The following is a 14,580-nucleotide window of genomic DNA, read 5'->3' on the forward strand; positions in this document are numbered from 1 at the left end:
TACCTCTTATTAGAAATTATTTGTAGCAAATACAAAAACTAAACAAAACGCGCACACACACTGATTCACTGGTCAGATACATCTACATTAGGGGCGCTGTGGCATATTGATAGTGCATGGATAAGACTCCCGACTCCCTTTCGGAGGACCCGAGTTCGAATCCCGCCCAGTGCTTACATCCTTGGACAAGATGTTTTTACCCACTATGTCCCTCTCGACCCAGGTGTATAAATGGGTACCTATATAGCAACGCTAGGGTAATAATGATAGTAGGGCCCTCTGGTAGAGCAGTGGCAACACTGAAGAGGCTACCCTGGGTAAATGAGACCTTATTATTATCATTTTTGTCATTATTATTACTATATACGATTATTATTATTATTCACATTGAATAAGGCTTTAAAGATTCGTAAACGGCCGGCTTAGTTAGAAATATCCACGTTTATCATTTAAGCACCATAATTGCACAATACACACACTAGCTTCCATATACAAGGCTATTTATTATGAGAATCCTGTCTACAGTAAATATATTCTAGAATCAAATGATTTTGTAAAAAAAAAAAATTGTTCGAAACGTATGTCGCGAAACACTACAGGCACGAATTCCAATTTCTAGGGTGCACGTATACGTCACAAGCTCGACACCCACAAGTCATACAGCCCAAGAGTCATACAGCCCACGAGCTAGGCACTAAGTGAGCAAGGCCCACGAGCACGACATCAACTCAAAAGATTCACGAGTTGTATGGTCCACGAGCTATAGACACATATTATTATGGGCAAACGAGGCCCATTATACGAGCTCGATATGATAAGAGGCCCTACCAGGCAAAAAGGGCCCACGAGTTCTTTATCACGGGATTTATAGTGTATACGTTTTATTGTCGAGCTCGTGGGCCTTAGTTTTGTCTAGCTTATGGGCCTGCTTTACTTTAGTGTCTTGCTGGCAGGCCTGTTTTACTTCGTGTCTAAATAGCTCGTGGGATGATGACACACCCCCCCCCCCCCCCCATGATAAGGGTGCACGACTGTTTCAATTATTTGATTTGCTTCTAACGAAGGGCAGTTGGAAAGAGATCGACTCCCCGACTCCCCCCCCCCCCCACCGTTCTATAAGGCTATTTTATACAAAAGATTTGTATAAATAAATGCGTCTGTTTCCATTTTTGCCGATTCTTCGAATCATGTCACAATATCGTCGCAAGTATGAGGTGATCGGTTTTGTGTCGAATAATAACTAAAACAGCTATGAGTAATCGGTATCACTGACATAGGCCTACATATACAATTTTCAAATCATACAAGCAATTATGGAGCAGGATTTCCTTGTTAGGCCCTGGAATGGTCTTGCTCGAACAGCTCCCATAGCGATGTTTCCTATATTGATAAGGTGAAAGACAGTGTGAGAGAAAGAAGCAAAGAAACTGCCTGGGAGAGACGGCCGAGAGATAGAGTAAGAGCGGAGGTTTCTCAGAACATAAATTAACAACGTGCCCACGCATCAAGAAACAATCACTTCGAACATCAGCATTTTAATATGAAATGTTTTTGCTAATTACAGTACTGAACAATGGCAGGAAATGATGTCACGCGAAGTGTGCAAGAATTGAACATGGAGTTTGGGGTGGAGCAAAGACGTAAATGGCCGGGGGATGTCTAGAGATGAAACATCAACAGTCCATCGGCCATGAGGGAAAACACACAAACAAAATTAATGATAATCAAGCAAGTGACCAAACACACAACATGCTAACACAAGTTGACATCCTCTATAAAATCATCAAGTCTTGACCTTTCGTATCGGATTTGTTTTCCTTATAGGCCTACTAGTAGTAGTAAGTTCTTTCCCTCGATCTTTCACTAAGTAGCTGACACTTCATCTGGAATATAGGCCTAATCGAAACTTGCCGAGAAGAAGAGAGGGACAGTGAGAGACAAGAATTAAATAAAAAGAAAAGGAAGGGAAGGGAGAGAAGAAAATACCGAACCCCTCAAAGCATATTTTGCTTCAGACGTTGATGCTTGCGTATATATTATGACAACATGCAATTTGATTCGTGCATGAGGAAAGAACAATAGATTCTAAGTAGAATGGAAGTTTTTTTTTTTCTTTTATGAGCTATCAGAAGACAATCGGTAGGCCTACATGACGTTTAGATACTTGGGAGCTGTTCGCAAGTCCTCATTTTCTGTTCTGGTGTATCACACACCTAAGATCAGCCGCTGCGGTTCATCAGGTCAGCTTGTAAACCACGCTCATCGCATCACCACATGCACAAGTTAGATCAAGGCATGCAGCTACCTACCGCTTTCAGTTTTCGTCTTGAATTAAAAAATCAAAACTGTTGCTGTTGTTATTGTTCCTTCTGCACGGGAGTTTACGAGTGAACGTCAACGATCAAGAGGCTTTAGTGCAGAACGAACGTCAACATGCATTTTTCGATACCAGATACGCAAGAATGTAAAGATGAGCATGGATCAACGTATAGGGTAAGTTTCTGTGTGTTAATCAGGTCTGACAGACTGAAAAACTCGGGTTTTCACCAGATGATTTCCTAGTGGGAGTAGCCGCAAAAGATTTACTCAGTCCCACACCTTATAATTCACGTTAGTACTCTGTAGCTTTGTGTGAACAAGTCAACGAAGCTGTGCTGTGCATGCGATTCATAGTAATCATACCCAGGGGCATGACATGTGCCTTGATTATGAAAACAGTGTTTGTTCTTGTTGTTTTTGGATGATATATTTAGATTTAAAGATTTATTTAGAATTTTATTGTGTCAATACATGAAAAACCTACGTATTTGACACTGAATGACAGCTATATAGTTCTATTGACACTAAATAAATGGGTAATCATGTAGAAATGCACACCTACCGTTCGCTTCGCCGTTTGTCAATAAAATTTTGTGCAGCTATTGGAGATGCTAAATTGAACCATACCAGAGAGTTTTCATGGAATTAGAAAGCCGAAGAGGTAAGAAAAATGAGAAATTGGAGTCGAAAAGTACGTCGGTCGCGAACATAGTCTCCGATGTAAGCAGTGCACCGATTTCGCTGAGAACGATGTCAACGATTATAATCGATTCTGGTAGTCTCTAATTAGCCGCTTGAACTTGACTCGTGCAATACGTGTAGCCCCTATTTTCTTTTTCGTATTTTTTTAGTTAGCTCACCTGAGTCGAAGGTCCAAGCGAGCTATTGTGATAGTTCTTTGTTTTCATTGCCACTATCATAATTATCACTTTTCAAATTATTGATACAGATTATTCATACCAGGATTTAGACATCGATCCTTTCTCTAAATATTGTGGCAAGTATTGATTTCATCATGACAAAAGTTGATAATAATAACTTCATTTGAATAGTGTTGAAGGGAATAGAATGAGGTTGAAGGAAAAGTGGAAGAAAAAGGTTAGGCTATTTATTACGGTATTAGGAGGGAGAGAGAAAGAGAAAAGAAGATGAGAAGGAAGTTGAATTCAAAGGGGATTTGTTTCTAGTTATCTACATAATTTATAGGCCTAATTTAAATAAATTAATGAGAATAGTATTACAAAAAGTGCATGTTATGTTATACAATCATGTATTAACGTTAATATTGTGGACTTCTCATAAAGTGCTCATTTTACCTAAAAAGAAACAGAATATTGAAATTGAAATAGTAATGTGTTTTTAATTGATAGGTTCAACTTATACAGTAGTAGAAAGTAATTGTCTTTATGATAGTATTTACTTTTCCCATTTCATTTTTTTAAATTATGTATACAAAAACTGCAACCCCAGTATTTGCTTTTGTTTTGTAGTAAAAATCTATTTTATTGTGCAATATTCACGATGGATAATTCCAATTTTTTCATATATCTTTTACTGACATTTTGTACACATATTATCTGTCCATCATTTAGTCAGCAAAAATGTTGACAAATATACAGTCACACGCAGGAGAAACTTAACTAAAACGATAAAAAAAAACAGACGCATCGAGATCACTTTCTTCCACATTTTACTGTCGAGCCGACGTAATTATTGTGGTTAAACACCAAACAAGCGGCTGTATCACAGACTACTACGATCGATTATCATCGTTATATCGCTCTTCCACATAATCGATCATCCATCATGCTACGCTGACACAGCCGTCGATCGGCGTACTTTTGAGTCAAAATTAGCTACTTTTCTTCTGTAATTGACTATGAAATTTCATGAAACCGTCAGATATGGTCCATCTTGACATTTCTGAAAGCTACAAGAAGTTTTCATTAACAAATTAAGGAAGGAAATGGTAGATGTGCATGGTGTGCATTTCTACATGATTACCAATAAATGACAGTGCAAGTTGTACTTGTGGTCGGTTGTTTTTAAGACCGGCTTTCAAGTCTAACGTTAGACCCTTAATTGATGTTCATTTAATTTTGATTTAGATGTAGATTCTATAGAGTTTTTATCTAGTCCGCTTCACTGTGTACCCAATTGCCCTTTGTGTTTGTGCGTGCCACAGTAAGTGCAACTGTACTATGCCTGTGCTGTGGTGTGCGCGCTGTTGTGACGTGCGATTAAATCTTACTATGTATAGATTGATGGAATTGAAATGGGATTCACACAGCTCACACAGTCACCTCAGTGCGAATTATCACAATAATTCAGAAATAAGCACAAGATTTCTTGGGATTTGAATCGCGATGCTGATTGCTCTAATTAGTTTGGTTTTTGTGTCCACACAGGCAAACATCTTGAGATTTCAATCACAATGCAAATCTAGAGATAGGTGGACCTACATGTTGTATGTACCACGCTAATTCACATCAGTGTGAATCCCACTGAGATTGTTAACCCAACATTCAAATTCATACCGCAGTATGGCTACAATGTACCTGGTCAAATAACCGCAGCAGCGACCCCATACGGACAAATACGTACCGTAAAGGTTACTGTGTTACAGCGCCCCGCGACGGGGTTACTGGTCAAATTTCTTTTAACGTGTAGACACATTTTCATTATGCAGGTATACAATGTTCACGTGAATGGCGTGTTTCACTGTTCGGTGCGCTACTCACAACTCCATGACTTCAACGAACAGATCAAGAAAGAGTTCAACAACTCTTTCACGGGCTGCCACAAATTTCCACCCAAGAAGCTGCTCTCTCTTACCCCGGCGCAGACAGAGGAACGGAAAGAGAAGCTTGAAAAATACATCCAGCTGGGTAAGAACTAGCTTGCAGCATAGAAGCAGATTTCACGTTTACTGCCAGGCTACAAACTCACAATGTACTTTGTATTGTGGTGTTTATATCCTGGAACAGCATTCTTGAGTTTTATGGCTGCCCAGAATATTAAATAATCAGATCTATATTGTAGATTTGTTGTTGTTTTGGCTCAATGTTGTCATCATTCTTGCAAATTTTTGTATATTACATCTTATACGGTACATCATCTGCAAGGAGATTCACATCAAAATACTGGAGGTGTTAATGTATGAGAAATGCCACCTATAGTACGGTACCAATAACTCACTTGATGGAGTCTATCATGTTAATATTGAGGTTCAGGCAGAATGATTCAGATTATCAAGTGGCTTATAAGTGCAATTAGTTCATGTAATGCCATGGTAATGAAATCATGCATTGTGAGAGTGTTATATATCATTACACACCATGTTCAACATTACTTTAGAATAGATGGTAAGATCAGAACAGAATTATTGAAGTTTCATTCAAATTGAGACATGAAATGACAGTAAGGTTACAGACTAAAGTTAAAGGTTAAGTTTCAAAATGGTGATAACACTTTTGGAGATATACATTTTGTATTTCAGTCCTACATGTAATTCAAGTTACAGTGTAGATGGGGTGATGACCTTACTGAAGCCTTCCTTTATCAATTTCCAAGCCTTCAGAAAATACATGTAACAAAGAAATGTATGAAGTCTCATTAATGAAGATTGTCTTCAATGAGTTTGAGGTGACAAAAAATGTTGTCAAGTATCAAAACTCAATGTGATCGTAAAATTCGCATTGTGTTTGCTCTCTGTGTTGTCGCGATTTATACAGCGACTAGGCTGTGTATCATACTTAAATATGTACATGTACGGTGTATTTACAATATGAAATGTGTATGCACAGCCCTGTCACATCATTATCACAGCAAGTCATGACTGGTTCTCTTTGTGGTCTCAGTCTGGTGGCCCCTGGCCTCCTGGGCCCCCGGCCTCGGGCCCGGACTTAGGCCCCTGGCCTTGGGCCCGGACTTAGGCCCCTGGCCTTGGGCCCGGCCGCGGGCCCCTGGCCTTGGGCCCGGCCGCGGGCCCCTGCCCTCGGGTCCCTGGCCCCTGGCCCGGCCCGGGCTTAGGCCCCTGGCCTTGGGTCCGACCTTGGGCCCAGCCTTTGGCCCCAAGCCCTACTGTACATTATTGTTATCGTCATGTTAGACTCGAATAATTCATGTATACAGCGTGTCCCAGAAAAAACGAAACCGGGTTTCCTTGGAACTTTTTACCATCGAAATCATACATTTTCTTTATGAGATATACATCAATGGAAAGATAAACTTTTCTTCTTTCATTTGATGTACAACTTAATGTTCATCGTTCATGCATGACTGAGTTAGAGCAACGAACAGTGGTGCTATCAAATTTTCATTTGCACGCGCAAATGGTGACTTTAAGTGAATTTTTCAGACTTACAACGTTATGTTTTCGAAAAACAAAGTTCATAACCTAAATATCCATATTTTCTTCTTTCGTATAAGACCTTATGCGTCAAATATGAATAACGGATGCTTGAGAAAAATTTGCATGAAAACATGCTTCATTTCTACCGATTCTATGGATAGTCGAAAAACAAGCATTCAGCTCTCCCGACTTAGCATTAGACAATGGGCTCACCTGCGCCATTGAATTCACATAAAACAACGGCAGTGCTACAGTGAATGTTGTTGGGGGGGGGGGTATTTACAGAGAATGCTGTATGAGATGGAAAGCCCTTTGTTGTCATTTATAAAAGCTATGAGACTTAACCCTAACTAGGCCGGAGGGGCCTCTGAGGCCCCCCCCTCGACGTTCCGCGCGATGTATCGCAATCGCAAGAAGCTATTGCCGTGACGTTTCATGACTTTTTTCTTTCGAGTCTTGCGCATCTTTTGACACCAAATTTGTGACGCCCGGGCGTGCGGTTCCGAAGTTACGCATAAATATGTACATGCATGTCAGACCAAAAATTGCTCAAAAACGTGAATTCGTGTACAATTTCAATGCAAACTGTGCTTACAGGCAATTTTCATAAAAGCATGATTATGTTGGTGTTTTATTTATTAAAATCAATGAATAACATATTTTCTTGTTCGGAGCGATGTCACTTACAAATTTCATCAAAAAAACAATGAAAAACATAAAGTCGAAAAAACAAAGAAATACATAAGAAATTCAAAAAACAATAAAATACTTAAGAATTTTTTCTGATGTCACAATTTTTTTTAATTACATTTGCTAAGGACACTAAAAAGAATATTTACACAAAAAATGTGCCTGTTTTGAGCTTGATTTTGTGATTTATACCAAATAGTCTGATTTCATGCATCATTATGCATAAATTAGCATAATTTAGCATAAATGATAATTTTTTGAAAAATTAACTTCAAGGTATTTTAGATTACATCATAGGCAATGTGTGTGCCAATTTTCGTCGCGATTGCGCGGTCGACGGCCGAGATCTGGAGGGGGGGCCTAGGAGGCCCCCCCCGGCTCTATCAACTACCTAAATAGCCCGGCCTAGATAGGGTTAACCAATAATTGAAGACTAATATCGTGTGTATTCTCAGGCTGCATGCAGTCCAACGGCTATGGGAAATCAACGTTACAACAATGGCCACATTTTGATGATTTTGTACCTCAAACTTATCTCACTGTTTTCATTCCTCTCTACATTTCCCTCACGCGTGGTTCATCCTTCATCACTGACAGGGTTTTTAAGTTTTTGAAGGGGGAGGTGAAGCAGAAAGAGAGGGTACATCACTTTATTTATCACTGAACTTGCGCTTCTAACATTTCAAAGGTACAAGTGCAGGGCAGAAAGTCGTCTTTTTTTTTTGAGGGGGGGGGGGGGGCTCGGAAGGCTTTTTCGGTCAGTTACTCCCACCCCCCCCCAACATTCCGCTGATGAACACCCTTTGCTCTGTGGTTTGCTGCATGGTCAGGCAAGCTCGTGATCATGTGCTAATTTACGACCCTATTCCGAACCGTCTGTTACAATCCCTTTTAATACCCCCTCCCTTCATGTTTGTGTAAATTCATTGAAGCGTAAAAGGCTATTGGTATCTGCCAAGTCGGGCAGGCGTAGGGAAAGCTAACTGGCTCCTTATTTACTATCCATCTTTCTGGGTAAAATGGATTTATTTTCAAAGTAAGTCTTCTCGAGCAGGCGTAGATCATTTTTATGCCTCCGCCACGAAGTGGTGCCGGAGGCATTATGTTTTCGGGTTGTCCGTCCGTCCGTCCGTACGTCCGTACGTCCGTACGTCCGTACGTCCGTACGTACGTCCGTACGTCCGTACGTACGTCCGTACGTCCGTACGTACGTCCGTCCGCTTTCGTTTACGCGATAACTTGAGTAATATTTACTGGAATTTTACCAAACTTGGTCCAAGTATGAAGTATGATGGGGCAATGATTTGATTAGATTTTGGGTGAAATCGGCTAAAGGTCAAAGGTCAAAGGTCAAGGTCAAATCATGAAATTGTATCCGTTTACGCGATAACTCAAGATTGGATGGAGCAAATTTCACCAAACTTTGTTGGAGGATGATGTTTGATAAGACAATTACTTGATTAGTTTTTCAGTGAAATCGGACAGAGGTCAAAGGTCAAAGATCAAGGTCAAATCTTAAAATTTATCTGTTTACGTGATAACTCAAAACTGGAGGAAGCAGCTTTCACCAAACTTGGTCCAAGGATGATGTATGATGGGACAATTAGTTGAGTAGATTTTAGTGACATTGACAAGAGGTCAAAGGTCAAAAGGTCAAGGTCAAATGCTAAAAATGTTGCTATTTCCCCCATATCTATGCAATGCCCGCAGTTATTTTCTTGAAACTTAGTGTAGACATGTACTACTGCGTAAAGATTCTCCAGAGAGAGTTTCATGTCATAAGGTCAAAGGTCAAAAGGTCAAAGGTTAGGTGAAAATGTCGCAATATCACTTTTCTCGCAAATGGTTCAATGTATCTTCATGGAACTTGGTACATATGCATGTACTGACTGGCAGGGATTATCTAGGGAATTTAGGGGTCATGGGTCAATAGTCAGGGTGGTCAAAGGTCAAGGTCAACTCCTTAAAATGTTACTATTTCCCTTATATAGTTAGTATATGCAATGATAGCATTATTAGTTTTAAAATTTAATATATGTATGTATTACTTAATAGAGATTCTCTTGGAAATTTCCAGCCAGAAGGTCAAAGGTCAAAGGTTAAGGGTCAAAGGTCAGGTTTATATGAAAAAAAAAAGATATATTTTGTACTGTAATTACACTCTTTCTTCATACCTTGGAAATTATACTCAATGCATAAACTTAGAATAAGGTCGGTCAGAAGTCAAGTAAAAATTTTCAATTCCCCAAATATGTGTACCTGCACTCTTTAATAGACAATTAGGTCAATTAAATAGCAAACCCAATTCGTGGAAAGTGAACATTCAAGATATTTCTGACAAACCTGAGTGTTATTTCGCTATTTTGCCAGTTATGTGAAACTGTCGTCACACATTGTGAAGACATTGTACTATACACCTATTGGGAGAATCATGCATTATGGCGGAGGCATCAGTCGCCGTCGCGACATTTCTAGTTTACACACGAGATGTTATATGAAAGGAAAAAGAATGGATATTAAGGTTATGATTTTATTTTTTGCAAAAGATTGCCGAAAAAGCCTGAAAAACTCATTCAAAGTCACCATTTGCTCGTGCAAATGAAAATTTAGTAGCATTAGTGTCTATTGTTCTAACTCAGTCATGCATGAATTATGAACAATGAGTTGTGCATCAAATGAAAGAAGAGAAGTATATCTATCCATTCATGTACATCTCATAAAGCAAATATATGATCATGACCGCAAAGAATTGCAATGAAACTCGGTTTCGTTTTTTCTTGGACACGCTGTATATATTCACAAATAATAATCTAAATACTCATTACAGACTTTAGGATCCTGTGTGTAAATACTGTGTTTATAGGAATCATATGTTATCTCATATCAAGGATGTACTGTACATCTATTTTCACAACAATATCAAGGTCAAAAGATCTTGAGATGACTTGAAATATCATTTGTAGCTTAAAATAGAATAGAAATTGAACATGAAATTGAACATAAACAAAACTTAAAGTCACCATGAGCATTAGTACTTTAACACCATTCAAATGGAAAATTGACCGATTTGTTGTTTTTTGTGATTTTCAGCTGCATTTTCAAGGTAATCGCCAATAAGACAAAACGATTTGTGATGCATACCCTTTAGGTATTAATTACAGACTATCATCACAGAAGATACCATTGTGTTTTGGCACTTCATCTCTGATTTAACACAATTTGAAATGTGCTAAGAACCCCACATGCCATTTTTCATTGATTTTGGGGTGTTTACAACCATTTTCAAATGCGTAAATCAGACATATTAAACATTTCAGTAACAAAAGTTTTTATTTAAAGTAACCCATGAAAATATAGGTAAATGTTTATGAATACACAAAATTTGGTGTTGCTCCTCTATGGGACGAGTGGTAATTTGTGACCTTGAACTTGGCAACTTTTTGAAAAAACCAACTTTGAGGGTGCCCTACAAGAAAACAATGCATACTTTTTGGCCGATTTCTGGTTGGTCTCTAGAGCAAGTGAGAGTCTTTAAATATGCATAGTATTGGGTTTTAAGCTAATTGAATTTTGAAGTTATCAGCTTCCAAACATGCACCCAATACATTAACTTTGACACTCAACTCCATTTTCGGTGACCTCTTGCGCAATAACGGATTGTCAGATCTGCACCATAACACATTGTGCATGTTACGATCATAAAGTTTTTCCAATTTACAGAAAATGAGCAATGTAACTCATCTAACTTGGCTGCAGCAGTCAATCAAAAATAGAAAATTTAATTTAAGCTTGATTTTTCGACTGCGCAGTGGTTGCTAAGGGAGTCCGTATCTTAGCAACCATTTGACCTTGGGGCAAAATATCTCAGAATCTTCCTTCAGACACTTGGGGGAACATTTGGCGCGAATTTAAAGAAAATTGAAGGGGGTCCGGTTAACAGCAGTGGTTGATTTGACGTGGATTGACCCATAAATTCATTTCCTACAACAAATTATTGTTGTTTTCCACTATCCTAGTAATAATGACTCTTTAATTTGATTTCTAATCAAGATCAACTTGAACACTGTGTGTGAGTCTGCAATTTATTTGATACTCATTTTGTTAATTCTTGCTGGTAGTCTAATGCATTCAAACCCTTTCATTTGATGAATTCAGTAAATACTGTCCCTGTCTTCGGCATACCGTAAAGCAATATATTTTCACAGCATGAAATTTTGGCAAATTGCCACTGGCATTCATTGCATATGGTGTAGACAAGAACTTCTCATAGGTGCATTTTGATTTCGTGAATTTTGGCTCTCATAAAATTTGTGAAATTAAAGTGCATGCAAACATTTGTGGTTTTACAGTATTATGTCACCTCTTTGTAAATGACTTATCAAGGCCTCTTTCTGTTACCTTTGCACAGCAGCTAGTGTACATAGATGCATGTACAGTAACTCAAGACAAAAGTGAAATTTATTTTAATCCGCTTGTTTTGGAGCCCATTCATTTAATCTTTTTGTAAAGATCTGATCACTCATTCAAAAAAAAAAAAAAAAAATAGGACCCAATCATTGCAGGTTATGAACTGTGCAACTGTTTGATAGAGCAACTGATCAGTACTGATCAGTTGCTGAATACAGTGTACATTCTAGCTTGGATTCCTGTATCTCTTACAAGTTGTGCACATCATAATTATCCATTGTACCTCAATGTTGGGTTCTACAAGTCAACGTCAGTTACAAGTACAATACGTACCTGTGACTTTTCCCAAAATTATCATTTCAAATAGATAGTTAGACCCTTACCTTAAGAAATAAAAGACTTTGAGCCTGTTACATATTAAAAGGGATATAATTCAATTTCTGTTGAAGTGTCATGCATTTCAATTACCAGAGTAAAAAAAAGCAACAATTATTTGCCATTGCTTTCAGGGAAACTGGTATTAACGTACAGCATGTACAACTGTATATGCTGCAATTGTTGAAAAGTCACAGCTCCAGAAACTGGGAGCCTGTTTTTTGGTCTGTAAAATGCTTCCATTGATTATTTTGTATGTCTCAAGTAGTGCCAAATTTACTCAAATATTCAGTGCTTAGTAGATATATGATATTTGATGTCAAGTGCGTTCAGCAACTGGGAGCCTCTTTTGTGACCTGTGTTAAAAAGGCTTCCATTTATGATTTTGTAACCAATTCTAAAAGAAACACCAAATTTACCCCAACTCCCACTCCATATAATTGTTACAATAGTAAACTAGAGAAGCACTCTGAGAGCGCAGACCTCCGCCAAGCATGCAGCCTATTTCCATCCGCACTGATCTTGTTCTTCCACAGAGATCAGTGATTTCCACCAAAGATAGTAGCAAGCGTCTTTGATTTCCACCCATGCAGTACGTATACTGCATTGTGTGCTGAAAGCCGCCCAATTTCCCAATATGTAGCAGCCTTTGTTACGTCACAAACCCTCAGCTGCACGGCGCGCCTCGCCCTAGCAGAAACTAGAGCACGCACTTTAGTGCGCGCATGCTAACCTCAAATACACGCAGCCTGAACTCCCAAGTTCATTGACCCTACCTGCCAAAATATCAAAAATCCTTCATAAATTCCCCCAAAATTCTCAGATCACTACCAAAAGTTAATCGTTTGGTACTTGTGTCATTTTCAACCTTTCCTGCAAGTTTCATCCCAATCCGTCAACTACTTTTTGAGTTATTTTGCACACGGACAACTAACAAACCAACGGTAACGAAAACATAACCTCCTCCCTTGGCGGAGGTAATAACATTGATTTATGACACCTAATACAACAGTGTCTACATTTTGTTGTATACTTGTATACATAGATGTGCATCAATTATCAAACATGCTCATTTGATGTCAAATGCACCGGAAACTGGGAACTTGTTGTGCGACATGTACAATGCTTGCATTCATTAATTTGTATTCTAAAGTTGCACCACATTACTCAAACATCCAGTCCATACAATAGTAATGATAATGAATGACATTTATATATTGCTTTACAGGTGTGTCTTAGAAGTGCATTAATTATCAGATATGATATTTGATGTCAAGTGCTCCAGAAACTTGAAATCTGTTTTGCAACGTGTAAAATGCTTCCCTTGATTAGTTTGTATTCTAAAGTAGCACCACATTTACTCAACCATAAGTTTGCATATATTGTATGGTAAGACTTCTTTTTTTTTTTTTTTTCTGTTGCTTCACCTGCAGTAAGTCAAGACCCCAGGATAGCAAACAGCGACATTTTCAATGGCTTCCTCCTGACGTCGCAAAAGGAGACGCGACGCGAGGAGCCCATAGACGTCGAGTTGGATGTCTACATGATGAACGGGAGCAGAGTGAAAGTGAACATCAAATCCACAGACCAGACGGATGACGTTCTGGAGGTTAGAGTGCTAATTTTTGGATTGATTTCTACCTAGTTTTAATATTTTATTTGATATCAACATGATTTTAATTGATATTAATTTGATGTACACTGTGCAGTGTACATTGTACATCAATTGTGTGCATTGTACATCAATTGTGAATGGAAAATGTACCTGTAGAATGTGTTCTTCTGTAGTACATGTAGATGACCAGTCCGTTTCAAGGGGATGTGCTGGATTGTATCTAATGAGAAGTCTATTTTATGAACAGATCAGCCAACGAACGTGAACATTGATTTTATGGTTAAGAACATTCATTTTTAGATTGATATCATCCTGATTTAAATTGATATCAACCCACTGTACAATGTACATTGTGCATTGCTTGTGAATGGAAAAAAGAATTTTTTTTCTGTACTTGATAAGTCGTCTGTTTCAAGGGGACATAATAGAAATTATTAGATTGTACAATATGTATCTTAAAAGAAGTTGGCTATTTCAACAGACAGACCAACAAAGGTGTACATGTACATTCATATTCACATTGATGTGATTGTGTCCAACATGCCTCGCGTCGAGGCACCATAAATTACGTCAGCGCTCTTGAAATTATTTTGCATACAATTGGTTGGGCAAACCAATTATATGCAAAAATCAGCCAGGTCCTTGCGTTGTCATGGATAATCCTTCAAGGGGACTCATAGACCGTATATGGATTACTAACTAGTACTATTGAAGTACCGTCATTAAACAGCCAATGCTACAATGTAGATCAAAATCAAAAGTACTTGTCAATTATTTCAGAGAGGATTGCGTGGGGAGGAAGCACTCTGGGTATATCTCA

The 14,580-nt window shown here is 38.5% G+C and overlaps 1 protein-coding gene across 1 annotated transcript in view; it reads left to right on the top strand.

Moving 5' to 3' along the window:
* The first annotated feature begins 2,372 nt into the window (after positions 1-2,372).
* Positions 2,373-14,580, top strand: part of LOC139726501 (sorting nexin-17-like) — a 35,453-nt gene continuing 23,245 nt past the window's right edge. The window contains exons 1-3 of the mRNA XM_071637457.1: positions 2,373-2,493; positions 5,009-5,207; positions 13,579-13,754. Coding sequence (XP_071493558.1) covers positions 2,434-2,493; positions 5,009-5,207; positions 13,579-13,754 — 435 coding nt within the window. The 5' untranslated portion in view covers positions 2,373-2,433. The remainder of the gene's footprint in view (positions 2,494-5,008; positions 5,208-13,578; positions 13,755-14,580) is intronic.

Source organism: Diadema antillarum, unplaced genomic scaffold, assembly GCF_040938485.1.
Source record: "Diadema antillarum isolate AM-2024a unplaced genomic scaffold, OU_Dant_1.0 seq00000086_RagTag, whole genome shotgun sequence".
NCBI classification, from domain to species: domain Eukaryota; kingdom Metazoa; phylum Echinodermata; class Echinoidea; order Diadematoida; family Diadematidae; genus Diadema; species Diadema antillarum.